General features: G+C 37.5%; 2 protein-coding genes across 5 annotated transcripts; both read left to right on the forward strand.

Moving 5' to 3' along the window:
* The first annotated feature begins 3,307 nt into the window (after nucleotides 1–3,307).
* Nucleotides 3,308–13,478, forward strand: LOC106654246 (ataxin-2 homolog). 4 transcript variants are annotated; one of them, XM_014374028.2, is made up of 11 exons: nucleotides 3,308–3,328; nucleotides 6,430–6,715; nucleotides 6,843–6,975; nucleotides 7,051–7,374; nucleotides 7,465–7,701; nucleotides 7,790–8,141; nucleotides 8,566–9,107; nucleotides 10,106–10,561; nucleotides 10,641–10,824; nucleotides 10,931–11,293; nucleotides 11,376–13,478. In XM_014374028.2, exons 2-11 carry the CDS (start codon nucleotides 6,678–6,680, stop codon nucleotides 11,564–11,566), a joined length of 2,820 nt encoding a protein of 939 aa, XP_014229514.1. In that variant the 5' UTR covers nucleotides 3,308–3,328; nucleotides 6,430–6,677; the 3' UTR covers nucleotides 11,567–13,478. The 4 variants fall into 4 exon arrangements, with proteins under 4 accessions (XP_014229514.1, XP_014229510.1, XP_014229511.1 ...); XM_014374024.2 differs by lacking the exon at nucleotides 3,308–3,328 and adding an exon at nucleotides 3,531–3,748; XM_014374025.2 differs by lacking the exon at nucleotides 3,308–3,328 and adding an exon at nucleotides 4,570–4,816.
* A 555-nt stretch (nucleotides 13,479–14,033) lies between these two features.
* Nucleotides 14,034–16,323, forward strand: LOC106654064 (probable ATP-dependent RNA helicase DDX55 homolog). Its single transcript, XM_014373751.2, has 6 exons — nucleotides 14,034–14,232; nucleotides 14,324–14,431; nucleotides 14,497–14,769; nucleotides 14,851–15,209; nucleotides 15,283–15,480; nucleotides 15,560–16,323. The coding sequence occupies exons 1-6, from the start codon at nucleotides 14,140–14,142 to the stop codon at nucleotides 16,299–16,301; spliced, it is 1,773 nt and encodes a 590-aa protein (XP_014229237.1). The 5' UTR covers nucleotides 14,034–14,139; the 3' UTR covers nucleotides 16,302–16,323.
* Nucleotides 16,324–16,784: the final 461 nt, after the last annotated feature.

Genomic DNA, 16,784 nt, shown 5'->3' on the forward strand with positions numbered 1-16,784 from the left:
AAATGACTTTTTTCAATTGAAACATTTTTTTCATTTTCAAACACATGAAAGTAGCTTAGCTTAATAATACCCGTTCGAATTAACTCTGGAGATTAAGTTGTTTCAAGCACAATAAGCACTGCTATGTGATTTACAAACTTAAATTTAATAACTATTACATCCTGAGGAAATCACTTTGACTTGGCGCTTTATCATTTTATCCTTGATTCATAATTTTTAGCGATGATACTCATTGTCGTTTTTTGTTAACAATCCGTAGAGATTATTTTATTTTTACATAATCTTGGATATTTGATATTATCATATTTTCTGTACAAATGATGTCCCCAAATATTGTTGGTAATTTTGCCAGTTGTTGAGAAATTGATCTGTCTAATTTAATTAATTAAACGCAACTCATGATCAATATAATTGTAAATTACAATTTACTACTTTTACTTGAACGTAGTATAATTTATTTTATTTCAGAAAATTCAAGCAGAGATCTCCATCTATTGGGTATGACATTTAACAAGACGCAACTTGAAAGAAGAAACCTCGTATATCAACTCACGATATATCGGCATACCCTCTGTTTTTATCATTCAACTTTCTTTTGATATTATGGTTTCGATTTAGATTTGACCAAAACTGCATTACTATTGAAATAATACGTTCCAAATAAGTACCTTCATTAAATCATAACACTCTCAGTCTTACATTTATTATGTATATGGGTAAAAGGGTTCGGTAAGCATAAGTGCAAGATTTATTTTTTGTTATTCTTTTTACGGTTTATATACTTTTATAAAACATTTTCTTCTTGTAAAAATGCACAATTTCATAGAAATACTTCATGCGGGTGTTTTTAAGATTGACCATTTTCTAATTTCAATAATTAAGCTTTTAATTCTAGAAAATGTCTGTACATTAATAATATTGTAAATATTATTTACATCAATTTATCTAAAAATGTTACACATCTTTTTCTAAGTTAGATCATTTTCATTCTTCGTTGCTAATTCAATTTTATTTGCTGCATCGATAACATGCGGATTTTCATTATCAACTTGGTTCTCATTCATGTTAGTACCATGAATTGGTTTAAATTTTGAATTGTCCTTAAAAAGTGTTAGCCATTTATTAGATAATTAAATAATTAAATGTAAAAAACTTCGACAGCTAGAGAAAATATTTAAAGGGATGCTGTCATTCGTATGTCACCTGGTTCCTGTCGTCAGATCCTCGATGTTCATGAACTGATACGCGGTAATGGGGAAATCTCGCACAACATTTGATTTGCAATGTTATTGTTGAGAAAATAAACCATTCGAAATGTGTACTTTCAAATGATGTTGAAGCCATATAGATATAATGCCCAACCGAAAGGTGTGAAGCCACTTTTACATCGGATATGTAGTGCATCATTCAAGCGCCGTTCACTAAACGTAATCGGTATTTTCATTTAGCATGAGTGCGAAAGTGACAGACGTATATTATGACAGTCACACAGACGATTGTTCTGCGAATTTTTACACTTGTTCGTTCGAACAAATAACAAACAATAATATATTTTTAAGAGTGAAAATTCATTAAAAATATGCATCGAGTACCTGGCACGATTTCGATCATCTTTATGCAAAATTAGAGATAAGTACCGATTGGCAGTGAAGACGAATTGTCGCCTGATAAGTGCCTGCGCTGTACTGCGAAAAATAATGATCCATGTGTATAATGTCGAAGAAGAACTGTTGTTGAAAGTTTATTAAAGCTCCTGGAAGAGAGATCAATACCAATTAACCAACCTCATAAATGATTTTTAATCGAAAGTTTGTACTTTTTAAAAAGAAAGTATCGCTTTGATACTTTAAATACTTTTAATGATTCGAGAAATTATCAGTTCGGTCTTATCCATCATCACGTATTCTTATATCATTAATTTGTGATTCATTTTATCTCGAGTTATTTCGATCGTATAAATTATTTGTATGAAAAAATATTCAAATAATCATTGATACAACAAAAGAATCATTCACTTCCAAACAAATGTTTTACAAAATCTATTTCAATTTCAAAGAACAATAGATTTTGTAGCGCGTCAAAAATGTTGGAAGAGTTTCCTCTTGTTGAATGCGACCGGAAAACGATTCGTATGATTCATCAAAGAGTCATCCACCCTACCAAGTTTTAACAATTTCCACTTGGAAAGTAAATATCATTTTGAAATTTTTCATTAAGATTTATCAACGTAAATGTACGAAATGTTCAAATAAATAAAAAGCTTTCCGATCTTATATTCGATTGCAGGCAGGTGTACGAGTTGCTACTGGGCGATATTCAAATTAATATGAAATTAATTCGAAAGAAATGGTATCGTTCGTACATCCGATTTCGATGAATAATATTCGTGCGTCTCATTAACGCCCAAAATGAGTCACGCCAGTGCTCGACCACCTCGTTGCTTGCGTCGAGTCTTCTCTCCAGCCTGCGAGTATCAAAAATTAACTCTCGACGAGTTTAGCGATGCACAAGTAAGTGTTATTTATACGCTTCGATTTGTCGCCGATGCGGAGCCAATGTAGCGGAACTCGTGGTATATACATAGATACACGCAGCATAACTCGACGACGATTTTTTTCCTGTTTTGCAGGCGCGCGCGCGGATGCAATTGCTTAACGGCATTTATCGGCTGTGTGGACTCGCGCGCACGCACGCATATATATAATATATATAGGTATGCAGTCAAGCGAAATTATCAAAGAATGCAGCATAAAGTAGCTGGAATAAGGGTGCGTTTGTATCGGTATGCGCGGCGCATAGTGCGACTGTCGCGTTTTTTCATCGCGCGATCAAGAAGAATTTTTGGACGAACAAAAAATGATTGTCCGTTCTCCGTTGATTTGTAAAAATGACTTTTTAAAAATAATGGACTGTATCTGACAAAACCCCTTTGTTCTCTTTGACGATCTTTTAATGGATATCTCGAGCTCGAAGGGGACCATACATCAGCTTGCAGTTTAACTCGCAGCTGTGGCGCGCGCAAATGATTGCAAAAGCCACTTCAAGTTCACAGCCATCGGTGTTTTTACTTTTTGCCCGCCGCGACGATACACACACTGCTATACAACACATCTCGGGCAGTTTTACGCACTGTCGTCGTTCGTCGGTCACAGAATATTCCATAGAAAATACAGTTGCGCAGAAGGTAGGTGCGCGCCGCTCGTATTCGTATATATATACAGCACTGCACTGCAGAGAGACACGAGCGCCAATTGCCAGTCGTGTATAGCTATATATGACGTATTGAAGCAGGCTCCGCTGCCATTGCCAAATAAGTGCGAAAGAGAAGGTAAGCTATATACAAAACAGAGAGAAACGAGCGAGAGTCTCTGCGCGCCTACGAGGAGGCAGCGCTGTACCTATATACTGTGTGTAATAGTGTATACACACACACACGTATGTGCGTATGTATATGCGCGAGAGAAAGAGAGAGAGAGAACAAGACAGAAAGACTGTGGCATTTGGCAAGCGCTAGGAAGCATTATAGTAAAGGCCAAAGTACAGTAGTCCGCGCAAGTCGACGACTCACGGGTAGTAAGTGTAAGGGATCGAGCTGTCCTCGTCTCTTATGTGTACTCCCGCCTCTCTATCTCTCCGAGTGAATAGCCCCCCAGCTCATCGTGTGTACCAGTGATACGCGTGTGTGTCTATACGTGCGTTGGTGCGTTGTTGTTGTTGATAAACGTCCACGTAAACAAAAATACAAGAGGTATATAACAATAATAGTACCTATACAAAATAAGATATCGAGTTCGCGTCGTCGCTCGCTGGCTCGCTCGGATGCTCGTCGTCGATTCCGATTCCTGCCTTCAACTGCGTGTGCGTATATCGATACGAATAAATAAATAAATATTTCCAAGTGCGCCGAGGCAACGACGCCACGTTGTTGTATCTGTGTGTTTGTGTGTGTGTGTGTGGGGGGTAATCCGTAACAACAATACCAAGGGTTCGCGCGCACCACTACATACGTCCGCAGAGTTGTATTGCCATGCTCAGTAGCCGCTGCTGCTATACCACCACTTGGTGTTTAGCAGAGAGAATATATAATAAGCTAAGTCAACGTTGCGGGACGCTATAATAATACGCGCGTATATAGTTAGCGTTGGCAACGCGCGCTCGTCTCGATCGTCTGCGTTTACACTTATGTGTGTGTGTATGCGTGTGGTATTTATACATATATCGAGACTGTTGTTTAGCTGTATATGTATATATAGCAAGAGAGCAATAGCGATAGAGAGCAGCGCATGCACATAGATTGGGAAAGTGCATCGATCCTCATCGTCGTCGTCGTACGTAGTACAATATAATATAGGTATATATAACGCGCGGAGCGAGCGCGCTGCAGTGCGTCCATCTATGTAAGCGCGAGTCCAGACTCCGTCGTCGTGTGTGCGTGTGTGTGTGTCTGTGTGTGTCGTGCGAGCGAACCGCAGCAGCAGCAGCAGCAGTCACTTCACATCGCGCACACGTTCGTTTCTCTCTCCGCATGAGCATTTGTGGTATATGTACGCATTGCTACTATACTCGTATTACAATCCGTCGTGTGACACGTCTGTTCTCTCTCTTTCTCTTTCTCGTCGCGCGCTCCGTGTATATGAAAAGCCATTATATATACATGTCCATTGGCCGAGTCGCGATTCGCATTGGTAGTGCGTTGTATGTGTGTACACCACGTCTCTCCATTTGGGACTCCTCGTCGTAGCGAGTGCAGTATTTAAGAGAGGAGAGGAGAGGAGAAGAAACGAGCGAGCGAAATTTCCGAAACGATCGAGAGCAGGTGAGCTGCGTCGTCTTTATGATACATACGACAATTTTCACGCGTATACGAACGCGCCTCTCTCTCTCTCTCTCTCTCTCTGATTATGTTGGCAGCAGCACGTAATATAAGCTGCTATCTGTATACTATAGGGGTCCCGAGCAACGGCAGCAGCAGCCTGTTCTCGACTTCTCCATCTCGTTCTCTTTTCTCGCGCTTCTTTTGCCTTTTATAATGTGCATAACGCATGTGCGCGCAATTTTCGCGGCTCCTTTTGGCTGCTCTTTTGCCCTACGTTTATGTACACCACGATATTAGCGACTATAGCGTAGTGTAGTATACACAAGCGCTCGTTCGGTCGTTTTCGAGTGTTTATTTCGCCACGGCTACATGGCCTCGCGCGCGCGCGAGGCTCCCTCGCTTTCGCGCGACATCGTGCCCCTTTTACTCTCTATCGCTTGTCTCGCCTTTATATACGCATGTCGAGAAGCAGCAGCAGGCCCGCATCGTCCTCGTCGTCGTGTCCCCCTACTCTATCGTCTCCGTAGAGAAATACGACTCCTCGACGTGTGCATGATTTTGATGTACGATCATAACAATGATGATACGATGAAAGGAGCTTCCTTCAAAGTCGACGAACTTTGATTTTGCGAAAAATCTAACCTCGTTCGCGTGCTCCGCCGATGTGCCAAGCACCGCGGAAAAGTTGGCCGACTAATCGCGAAATAATCTCGCGAACGCGCATTCCGACACACATTCGCGCGTATAACAGCTCTATAACGGCAATGTCCTGTTGACCGTCCTGTGTGTGTGTGTGTGTGTGTGAGTACGCTACTGCTGCTGGTGCATTCACCGCCGCGCGCTGTAACGTGCATACGTGCGAGAGAGAGAGAGACAGCGATGAAAGTGCCGAGCGTTGTGTTGTATACACACGCACGCACGCAATTTTTGTAACGCGAGCGTAGAAAGGTCGTTTCGAGAGAGGCACAGGCCAAGAGACTGCCTGCGCTGCTGAGTCGCGCTATGCGCGATAGCCAGCGTTACGTCATGCGCGCGCGACCAAGCGAGCTCTCTTATTAACGACACACGAACGGACGAAATCCTCGAATATACTCGTGGCTGTGTCTCTCACAGCAGCAGCAGCAGCAGCAGCACATCAATTGAGCATCTCCAATCGTACGCCGATCGTCGCCTGCACCAGAAAACGCCTATATTATATTGTGTAGCACTCGGCGCCTTGTAATTACGATATATAATACGATATACACACATAGCACGCGCGTATACCGGATATCGGAGCTACGGATATATACCGCTTCTGCTGTCCATTAGAGCTTGTTATTCACCTTTCTCTATTTCTCTCCGTTCTCGTTTTGAAACCTCGAGAGCCGCTTTAGATGCTATAGTACGTCCGTTCGTATCGAGGATTCTTTTTTAATCAGGTAAGCGACTCGCCCCTCGCTCGTGCCTGACTCTTTCCTACGAAATATCGCCGTCGACGTCATCGTCGTCGTTGCTTTCTCGTCGACGTGTGGCATTTAAAAATTAAATAGCTCTTCGCGCACGAAAGCCCCCCAAGGCTTCGATCTCGTAATCACCTGCTCATGTGTGTGTGTTTGAATTTATTATTTCAGATCCAAGCCGATCTCTGTGCCTCGGTTATAGCGATTAACCTCGAGACAACTGATTTGGTTGAATAATCCAAGAAGCACTAGATTTCACTAACAGAAGGAGTTCAGGCCTTCAAAGGACACTTTATTATCTCTAGAGAGTCACTGTAAAAGTCGTCAAAATTCCGGTCCCTACTAGGAAACCAGAAAGCCCCCAACAGACAGGCGGCAGGAATCCACCTTTTGGTGACGACACCTTCTACGACAACAGAATGAACAATAAAAGAAAGAACCGTTCCAATCCACCAAGGTAAACCTTTTTTTTCGCTAATCAACTTTTGCATTGTTTTGCATTGCATTGTTTTGGTTTTATTTTCTATCAAATTTGGTGATACCGTTTCATCGTTTCATTGTAATCATTTATACTCCGTTCTCAGTGATATGAATACTCACAAATTCAGATCCCCGCGGGCCCGGGGTCCTCAAGAGCGCAATGTAACTACTGATGGGGTATACAATAATGCCCATTTTATGCATATTATTACAAGCAATGTTGGAAATCTTGTTCAGGTAAATTATCCTATATCTTGATTCTTATCTTATTTGAAAAAATGATGTAATATTTAATATTCTGATATTCTACAGATTCAAACTCAAAATGGATCTATGTATGAGGGAGTTTTCAGAACTTTTTCTAGTCAATTTGAAGTTGTTTTAGAAATGGCTCATAAAATAGATAATACAGGCAAAATGGCTGTAGACAGCGTTGTAGAAAAGTTAATTTTTAAACCAAATGATATTATCACAATTTCTGCGCATAATGTTGATCTAGAATATGCTACAAGAGACACATTCCAAACAGACACAGCTATTAGTAAATTCAATGGTGTAGTAAAAGAGAGAGAACTCGAACCTTGGGATGAAGTAAGTTCATCAAATGGAGCAAATTTAGAACTGGATCGTAGTGCTGTAAGTATAACTTATGAACGCAAAAAGTTAATCCATTTTAGTTTCTTTTAAAAGTACAATTATTTAACTAAATATTTTCTTCTGCATTAGAATGGTTGGGATGTCAATGAAATGTTCCGAAAAAATGAGCAAACTTTTGGTATTCAAACTACATTTGAGCCAAATTTGAGCCAGTACACAGTTACTTTGCAGCGCAAAGACACAAAAGACTGGAAAGAACAAGAAAAGAAAGCAGCTGAAATTGCAAGTGAAATTGAATCACAACCTGATCACAGAGCTCGATTAGAATTAGAAAACGGCGATGAAGAAGAACGATTCGCTGCAGTTGTAAGTAACCTTTTTTCTAGGATAAGTATTAAATATTAATTATGAAATTATACATTATCTGATTTACTTTTATTTTTTATCTTTGTAGTCTCGACCCGGTAACAGCGAAGGCAAATATGTCCCACCAGCAAGAAGGAAAAATGGGAATGCTGGCAAGCTAATGAGAACTACCCCGCCACCACAGTCCCCTAGTTCAGCTTCTGGTAAAAGTTTTAATCAGGGACCGCCACCGTCATCTGCTTCGGCTCCTAACACTACTACTCAGACGAGCAACATTCCAACTAGCAGCATACAGACACATCCTCCAGTAACACAACAACACAATGTTCCAATGACCATAGGTGGAATGCCAAGTGGTGTACCTAGCGTTGTGGTTTCTTATAATCCACCACCTTTTGTTCCGCCTCCAAGCTCACAGCCTTCTCCAACAAGTGTCTCTGGTAAGTAACTATCAAATCAGTATCTCAGTAAGTGGGTCATTAAATTTCAATTAGTTTCTATTAGAATTAATATCTCAATTATAAGAATCAATTAGAAAAGATTATGAAAATGAAAGCATTTTCAATTACCATCATATATTAGTAATTTACAACAGCTCCTTTCCATGTTCGTGGTATGTCTTAAATTAGTCTCGGTGTTCTACAAAAAGCTTGTAAAACTGAATTTTTTTTATTTTAATATAATCATACTTGAACCTGAATAAAAAATTTATATATGCGATATTGCAATTGATGGTAAATTATGATGTTGCGCGCACAAATTATTTTTTAAATTAACTATTTAATTTAGAACTTTTGATTGTAAACTATAAAAGTTTTTATATTCAATTCAAACTATTACTAACCAATAATTTTTATTTTTTAGCTATGTCACAAGGACAGCCACCATCTCAAGTAGCATCAAATATACCTCAAGCACCATTCTCTGGTGCGCAGCCTTCTCAGGCTCCAATGGTTAAAATGGGTCTAGAAAAACGTGAACGCCCAGGAAGGCAACAAGGCTATCAATCTGACAAAGCTCCCCCTGCTCCATTCCCAGGAGCACATGCCGGCCCCCCTCATTCCCAACCCTCTCCACATGCTCCAATGCAACCTGCCACACAACAACCTCAGCCAGCTCCAACTACCACCACACATTCAGTGACTCAACCACAACAGTCTCAGCAACACGTGACTGACGGAGCATCTACACAACAAATGATGTCTCATCCAAAAGAGCCACAGCTATCCCATAGAAAACCTAATGCATCGAGAAATCGTGATGATCAACATGCTGAATTAAGACAGTTTGCCCAAGACTTCAAATTAGGCGAGTCTCAATCCAATCAAGAGCCACAACAAGCTCCTCCAAACCATAGTAGGAAGCAACATCCTCAAGAAGCGCATATTTCACAAGGCCCACCGATGGTAAGATATTTATTATTTTTTCTTGCTTTGCTAAAGGATGAGTACCTAATGTTTTTGGGTCTTGACAAACTGCTTTACTTTTAAGTTTTTTTAATATTGATTTGGACGTTCATTATAATGATATAATTATAGATTTACTTTTTTTAAAAGTTCTGCAACTTCTTAATAGCAATTTTGTATATAATTTTTTTAGCTACTAAGATCTTGCAATATTAAAGGGGCTCCTTCTTTTGCATGAGCACTAACTTTCTCTTTTAAGTACTTATTTTTCATTTAATTTTTTTTTTTTTTTTCTATTTCTTATAAATTCTAGTCTCCAGAAGAATAATCCAAAATCAGTTTAAGAAAGCTACAAAAGTGAAAAAATTATATGCAAATATACATCTAGTATAATCAATTTGACATAAACTTCAGAATTGAAATATCTATTAAATCTGAATTATGAAATCAACCATTGGCTAGATTATATTTTAAATCAAAAACAAAAGTGCTTTAAAATTTATTCAGTTATTATTTTGACTTCTATAGGATTTAAGATTAAAGTATTGCATAAATGGTTAAGAAAATAGTTTTACTTTCTTTAAATATTTTTTTATGCTCAAGTTCAGCAAATTAATTTTTGAATTAAAATATAGTTAATTACAATAACTTTAAAATGAGTTATCAGGTCCAAAGATTTATTAAATAATTATTATTGTTTGATCATTTTGTTGAAAAACTATATTTATTCATGATCAAACAATTTTGTGATGTAAATGTGTTAACACAATAAAATTTTATAAATAACTTAAGTTTCTTTTCTTTTGAATGTTTGTGATCTGTCCAATTCATAATTATAACTAACCATCTCATTTCTTCATGTTTATTTCTTATTTACATGAAGAATCGATCATAAAAACTATTCAAATTTTATTTAGCTTCCATTAATTTTTCAAAATGTGTGTCTCGTCTTGTATCAATTTCATAACTTCATTTTCAAAATATAAAATTTTTTACAGGGCCCTGCTCATCATCCATCAGCACATTCACATAATTCTCCCCCACAAGTGGTACAGCAATCACCTCCACCACAACCGCCACAACAATCACAACAGCAGCAGCAACAACAATCTCACCAACAACCACAGCCTCTTCGACAACAGTCACCACCGCATCAGGTTCCTGTTCAAGAAGAGTTGGTTGTTCCGAATAAAGCACCATCGACTCCGGCGCCTACGCAGCCTGTAAGTCCTCCTCAACCACAGCAACAAATGCAACAACCGTCACAACAGATACAGGCGTCACCGCCTAGCTCTCAAGCTACTCAAAATCAACCACCACCCCAGGTTGCAGTGCCTGTTTCTAAATCACCTGCAGACCAATCAAGTGTTGATCAAGTGGCAAATTCCCTCAAAAAATCCACACTCAATCCAAATGCTAAGGAGTTTAACCCTAATGCCAAACCGTTTACACCCGTGAGTATTTATTTTTTTCAACGTATTGAAATTTATTGTTTTAAAAGTACAATGATTAACGACAATATTCTCATTGTAGCGATCGCCGAGTACTCCAAATCCAAGCAGGCCACACACTCCTCAAACGCCCCAGTATGTGTCTGCTACAATGGCTTCTGCAGTTACAGTTATGCCAACTTTCATTATGCAAAGTCAACCCCCTACAGCATTCACACAGCAACCTGCTCAACAGGTCACGAGGTACCGAAACAAACAAATATTCGGTAAGTCAACAATATTTTCTCTAAATATGATAATCTTTGAGATATCATAACACTAATGAACAATTTTAACTTTCTTCAACTAATTAATTTATATTTTATTTAACAGTGCCTATGATGCCGCACCGAGCTCCAGATGTAGCATCACAAATGCAAGTGGCAGCAGCTACGGGTCAACCGCTGCTGGCTCCTGCACCACTGCATCCACCATTCCAAATACCATACTCGGGTCAACCAACTTATGGAGCCCAGATGGTTAGAATGGTGCCAGGCCCTCCACACGCGCATCCAGGGCCTCACTTGACTGCCACCCCTTATCATCATCCTCAAGAATCCCCCGGACCACAAACACAGAGTATTCACTACATGAGTCCTCATCATCCACATGCGCATGTAGGTCAGCAGCAGCAAAGCCAAACACCTACACAAGCAAATCCTAATCAACCGCATTCGCAATCTTACAATCAACCCGGTAAATAAATGTTCACTTGCAATTTTATATTTTAATCAGATACAACAATTTGGACATATTCTTATGGAATTTAATTTTTCAGGCGGCACGCCGCAGCCAACGTATGCGCAGGCCCCTCCACAAGGACATGGAGCTCCTGCGGGCTATCCGATTATGTGCCCCATAATGCCTCCTCATATGAGCATACCACCACAACACGTTCAATACATACCGTCTCCCCAGCCACCACCTGGACAGCAGAACCTCCCCGTCATAATGCCTCATAATCAGTAGTCCCACGCCCGTTTGGGCAGACAGCAACAGCATCTTCGAGACAGTCGTCGACAAGGATACTCTTAGTAGAATTTTCGAACGACACTCATGAAACTAACTAGCTCCTTCTGAGAGCTTAATCGTTGATGCGATGAACTCATAAATGCTTGATGCCTAAAAAGTGTGACCATTGTCAACTTACATATTTAGAAAATACCCTATATTAGGATCCGCATTAAATCAGGCCGGTAACATTTTTCACTTATACTTTCTATAATTGCGTCTTATTCTAACTGTTTAGAGCTTCTTTATCGATAGCAATTGGTAACATCAATTCTTCCTCATTGTTAATTCAACCGTTTGCTTCTTGGGCGCAAAATTTAAAAAGTCGGTGAAGCTTAAAAAGCTTGAAATAATCACATTTGCGACTTTACTGTGGAAAGATTAAACATAAAGTGATCGTTAAAATGTTGCTGTGTTCCAAACAAGGGTGATCAAGACTCTTCAGAGTGACTTTTTATTGTGACTAGGAAATAAACAATTGATAAACTAATTCAACTCCGCAGTTTGTAAAACTGCATCGTATGAAGTTGATATTGAGAAATCAATTTTTCTCGTTTCCTTCGCATTTTATTCTGCAAATATATATGGGTAAAAAAGCAGAATAATATCAAAATAGGCAATGTATGAAGATGATTGATATGAAACACATGCGAGCCTTGTTCTCGATTTAAGGAGTAACTGCATATGCCAAAGTGAAGAAAAAGTTCAAGGCGCTCAGAACCGCGAGGATAAACTGTAAGCTTGACGATTTTAAACGAAGTTTAAACGAGTTGATTCAAATGCCTTTTAGAAAACAATATAGAATGTAAAATTTCAAAAAAGTCGTTTTTCCAAGAAGTTTGGGGGTACGAAGAAAATTGAAAAGTACTATTTGTTTTAATGTTAACGACATTGACTAGACGGAATTCAAGGCATGCATGCTTTATTCTTCAAAGCAAAGAACATTAACGTAAGCAAATGAACATTCACGCATCGAAATAAATGCGATTACCAAGATGTTAATGTAAGCGTATATTGCGTTAGAGCAACGGGAACGATTGCTCTGCGATTGTTATAAATAATTTTTTGTTGCGAAAAATACAAATGCAAATACAAATGCAAGTGGTAACGAAGGACTATTGATGGCGGATTTTTCTATCAAACGTAAAAAATAGTAAAATATACGAACGATGATGATATCGCTATTTCAAGTTATTCGCAGAATGACACCATTGAGGATACGAAGCTTGCGCGCAGCGATAGTATCAAATCTGTAACTATGTTATTCTACGAAGTTGAATGTCAATATAAATGCTTGGAATGAGTGATGCTTTTATATATCGCGCGTAAAAAAAAAATTTATGAAGGAAAGTGAGTTTTTCCTTAGATACAGAGGATTTCGATTCTGAATTTTTATAAATGATTAAAACTAACATAAATAAATAAATATATAAATATATATATAATATATACATCCGAAAATATTTGTTTATTAAGTTCGTGAATGAAAAAAAAATTCATTCATTTTTCTCTTAAACCATGCTAAAATGATTGATCGAAATGTATTCATAGAAAATTTCCGGTTATTCTTTCACTTTTTATGTTATCACGAATTTTGTTAAAAATTGATATTTACAATAATTTGGGTATAACCTATTGTTTCATAAAAAATTCAAAAATTGTTCTTGTATGAGTGCAATTACCAAAACTATGTGAAATATGTGGATGAAGAAATCAATCTTGTACGGCCTTACACCTAGTCGTGTGTATAGAATAAGTGAGGGAATGAAGATTTGATAAGTCACAGCATGGTACTGTTCAACTGAAATTTTTTTATCATCAAACAAAAGAAAATTTAAAAAACCATCAAATAAATTCACTAAGAACCAAATTTCAAGAACTTTTTATTTTTGTACATCTTCCAACATCTCCATACCTATGATCACAAATAAAATGAATTAATTAACAAAAAATAGGAACTAATCAGTCTTTATAAACACAAATAATTTAGCTGATAGTTCTACATAAAAAAGTATAAATTTGCTTTGTACTACATTTCTCTGGAAAATTCATTTATAGATTTTTAGTAATACGTATGAATTATTCAGTCAATCGTAAAGGCAGTCTTGTAATTAAACAAATGGATACTGAAAACATAAAGATTATTTCAAGGTGCCATTCATTCCGTGCCGGTAAAAATTCTCCTCATTTTTACTAAAATTTAACGCAAATAATCGCTTGTTTCTACACTTAATTTTTTACCTATTTTGATCATGTATAAACTCGATTTGATAGGTAAATACTAAGACAAAGTTTGAAATGAATTTAGAAGTTTTCTCTGTGAATGAACGCCGCGCGCATCGCACACAGAGCTGAATTATGAATGTGTTGGTGAAGCACATGGACTGATTGAAAAGTCGTACGCTCGCGGCACAACTGCCATGTCATAACCTACTAAGCAATTGTCATTTTAAATCGCACGTGACACTAGTCGTGAATAGATTGTTTACTAAGCTTTAGATTTTAATAATAAAAGAAATATCAAAATCAAGATGCAACGTTGGAAAGAACTGAGTGTCAAACTCAGTGATCCTGTCTTGAAGACATTGAAGAAATTGAAGTTTCACACAATGACTCCAGTACAGGTATTTTAACATCAAACCGCCTATTTTTTTACAGTTTAAAAAGTTAAAATTTTTTCATTTCTTATAAAAAAAATATTGCTATTACTTTTAGGCTGCATCTATTCCCTTACTTCTTACTGGTCATGATGTTGCTGCAGAAGCTGTCACTGGCAGTGGTAAAACATTAGCTTTTTTAATACCGTTGTTGGAACTCATGCTGGTATGTTATCAAGTTACATTACTTTTTATTTAACAGTATGTGAATTAAACTTACTTTAATTTTAGAAAAGACCAGAAGAATGGAAAGAGTTTGAAGTTGGGGCTATTGTTATTTCTCCAACTAGAGAACTTGCCATTCAAATTAGCCAAATACTTGCCCAATTTTTAGAAGAAATACCTTCTCTTAAACAAGTTTTATTACTTGGAGGAACAACAGTGCAAGAAGATATAAGTCGATTGCTCGATGGTACAAATATTATTGTTGCTACTCCTGGAAGATTATTTGATATTTTATCAAGTCATCAAGAAGTCAAATTACAACAAGCTGCAAAATCTTTGGTAAGTTCTAAATTCACTGCAATCTAAATTCAAAAATTTTATGAATTATCAGAGTAGCAAGAACATTTTTATTTATTTTAGGAATTGTTGGTGTTGGATGAAGCTGATCGTTTATTAGATATGGGATTTTCAGATCAACTTGATACAATTATACGTGCTCTTCCTCGTTTACGTAGAACTGGTCTCTTCTCTGCTACTCAAACAAAAGAATTGGAACAACTTATCAGAGCTGGTTTAAGAAACCCATCGTTTGTTTCCATAAAAGAAAATGAAAAATTTTCAACGCCATCTAATTTAACTAATTTTTATTCTATTGTTGAGCCTGATCAAAAACTTGCTTTAACAGTTAACTTCATAAAAACTAAAGGAACAAATTTGAAGTACATGATTTTCTTCTCAACTTGTGCATGTGTAGATTACTTTGGTCAAGTAATGAAGACGTAAGTAAAAACTTTTTAAAAATGTCATAAATCATAAGGAATAAAAATGTTCACGTCGAATTTTATTTTACAGAATGTTCTCTTCAATAAAAGTATTGGCATTACATGGGAAAATGAAACACAAAAGACACAAGATTTTTGAAGAATTTCAAACGCTTGAAAGTGGTCTTCTCATTTGTACAGATGTTATGGCAAGAGGAATTGACATACCAAGAGTTGATTGGGTCATTCAATATGATCCACCCTCAACAGCAAGTAGTTTTGTTCACAGGTTAATATTTATAGTTTACATTGTTCATTATTTTCAATTTTATTATGTAACTCTAAAATGTGAATTTGTTTTTATGTAGATGTGGAAGAACAGCTAGGATTGGAAATGAAGGTAGTTCACTTTTATTGGTTTCAGAGAGCGAAGATGCTTACATTGAATTTATAAAAAGAAACCAAAAAGTAGAACTAAATCTTTTAGATATTAGTGTCGATGATGAAAGTGTCAAACAATGTTTGAAAACTATGAGAGAAATGCAAACAACAGACAGGCTTATATTTGACAAAGCCAATAAAGCAGTCGTCTCATATATTCAAGCATATCAAAAACACGAGTGTTATTTAATTTTGAAATTGAAAGATTTAAATCTTGGTAAATTGTTCTTGGGATACGGATTATTAAAAGTACCACGTATGCCAGAAACGAAGAACCGCGATCTGTCCGATTTCGAAGAGGTCGAGATCGATTTGAACGCAATACCGTACAAAAATAAGGAAAGAGAAAAGGTGCGACTGCAAAAGCTGAAAACATACGAAAAGTCGGGCGTTTGGCCTGGAAAGGAGAAAAAGCACATGAAGCCGACGGAAGCTTGGTCGGAGGCGAAGAAGAACAAGGTCGAGAAAAAGGATAGGAAAAAGTTACGCAAGGATAAGCAAAAGCGACGCGAAGCCAATAATCCAGACATCGGCAAGAAAAGAAAACGAAAGATCAAGTTCACGGAGGACGAAATTCAAGAACTGGCCGATCAATACGCGTTGGTGAAAAAGTTGAAAAAGAAGAAGATAACCGATGAAGAATTCGAAGAAGCTATGGGAATGAAATAATGCATCTCTGTTGTAAATTATCGAACCATAATTTTTATATCTTCGAATTTGTAAATATGTAAATATCGATCGATAAAAATAAAAAAAGGTTTTATTTAAGCGTTTCGTAAATAATTTCTCATCTCTCCGAGTGCAAAAAATATATAAAAATAAAAATCTTAGGATCGCGGGACGTGGAAAAATTGGCGATCAAGCGCGAGGTGCTCGAAACGCCAAGTCAAAGGTATAAAAAAAATACCTTCGCGGAATCGAGAAGAAGAAAAAAGGAAGCGAAAGAAAGCAGCGCGTCATCGTCGCTTTTATACCTCAGCGTATAGGGCCAAAAATTCTCGGGGCAAGTTAAATAGACAATAGAGCCGGCCCATACATATCGAAGCATCTGTCGGTCGTTTCTCGCCTTTAGCATAACAGGCAGTGATCGTATTATATACATGTGTGTCTCCGCACGGACGCGGGGAAAAAAAATCAGCATATAATATGCGC

The sequence above is a fragment of the Trichogramma pretiosum genome, unplaced genomic scaffold (assembly GCF_000599845.2).
Source record: "Trichogramma pretiosum strain Unisexual culture from Peru unplaced genomic scaffold, Tpre_2.0 scaffold25, whole genome shotgun sequence".
NCBI lineage: Eukaryota > Metazoa > Arthropoda > Insecta > Hymenoptera > Trichogrammatidae > Trichogramma > Trichogramma pretiosum.

Bases quoted from the DNA above. Each gene is read 5' to 3' on its own strand.
- LOC106654246 (XM_014374028.2), top strand. From the start codon at position 6,678: ATGAACAATAAAAGAAAGAACCGTTCCAATCCACCAAG. The intron at 8,142-8,565 runs GTAAGTAACTAT...TTTATTTTTTAG, and splicing joins TTCTCCAACAAGTGTCTCTG to CTATGTCACAAGGACAGCCA. The intron at 10,562-10,640 runs GTGAGTATTTAT...TTCTCATTGTAG, and splicing joins ATGCCAAACCGTTTACACCC to CGATCGCCGAGTACTCCAAA.
- LOC106654064 (XM_014373751.2), top strand. From the start codon at position 14,140: ATGCAACGTTGGAAAGAACTGAGTGTCAAACTCAGTGATCCTGTCTTG. The intron at 14,770-14,850 runs GTAAGTTCTAAA...TATTTATTTTAG, and splicing joins AACAAGCTGCAAAATCTTTG to GAATTGTTGGTGTTGGATGA. The intron at 15,210-15,282 runs GTAAGTAAAAAC...TTTATTTTACAG, and splicing joins TTTGGTCAAGTAATGAAGAC to AATGTTCTCTTCAATAAAAG.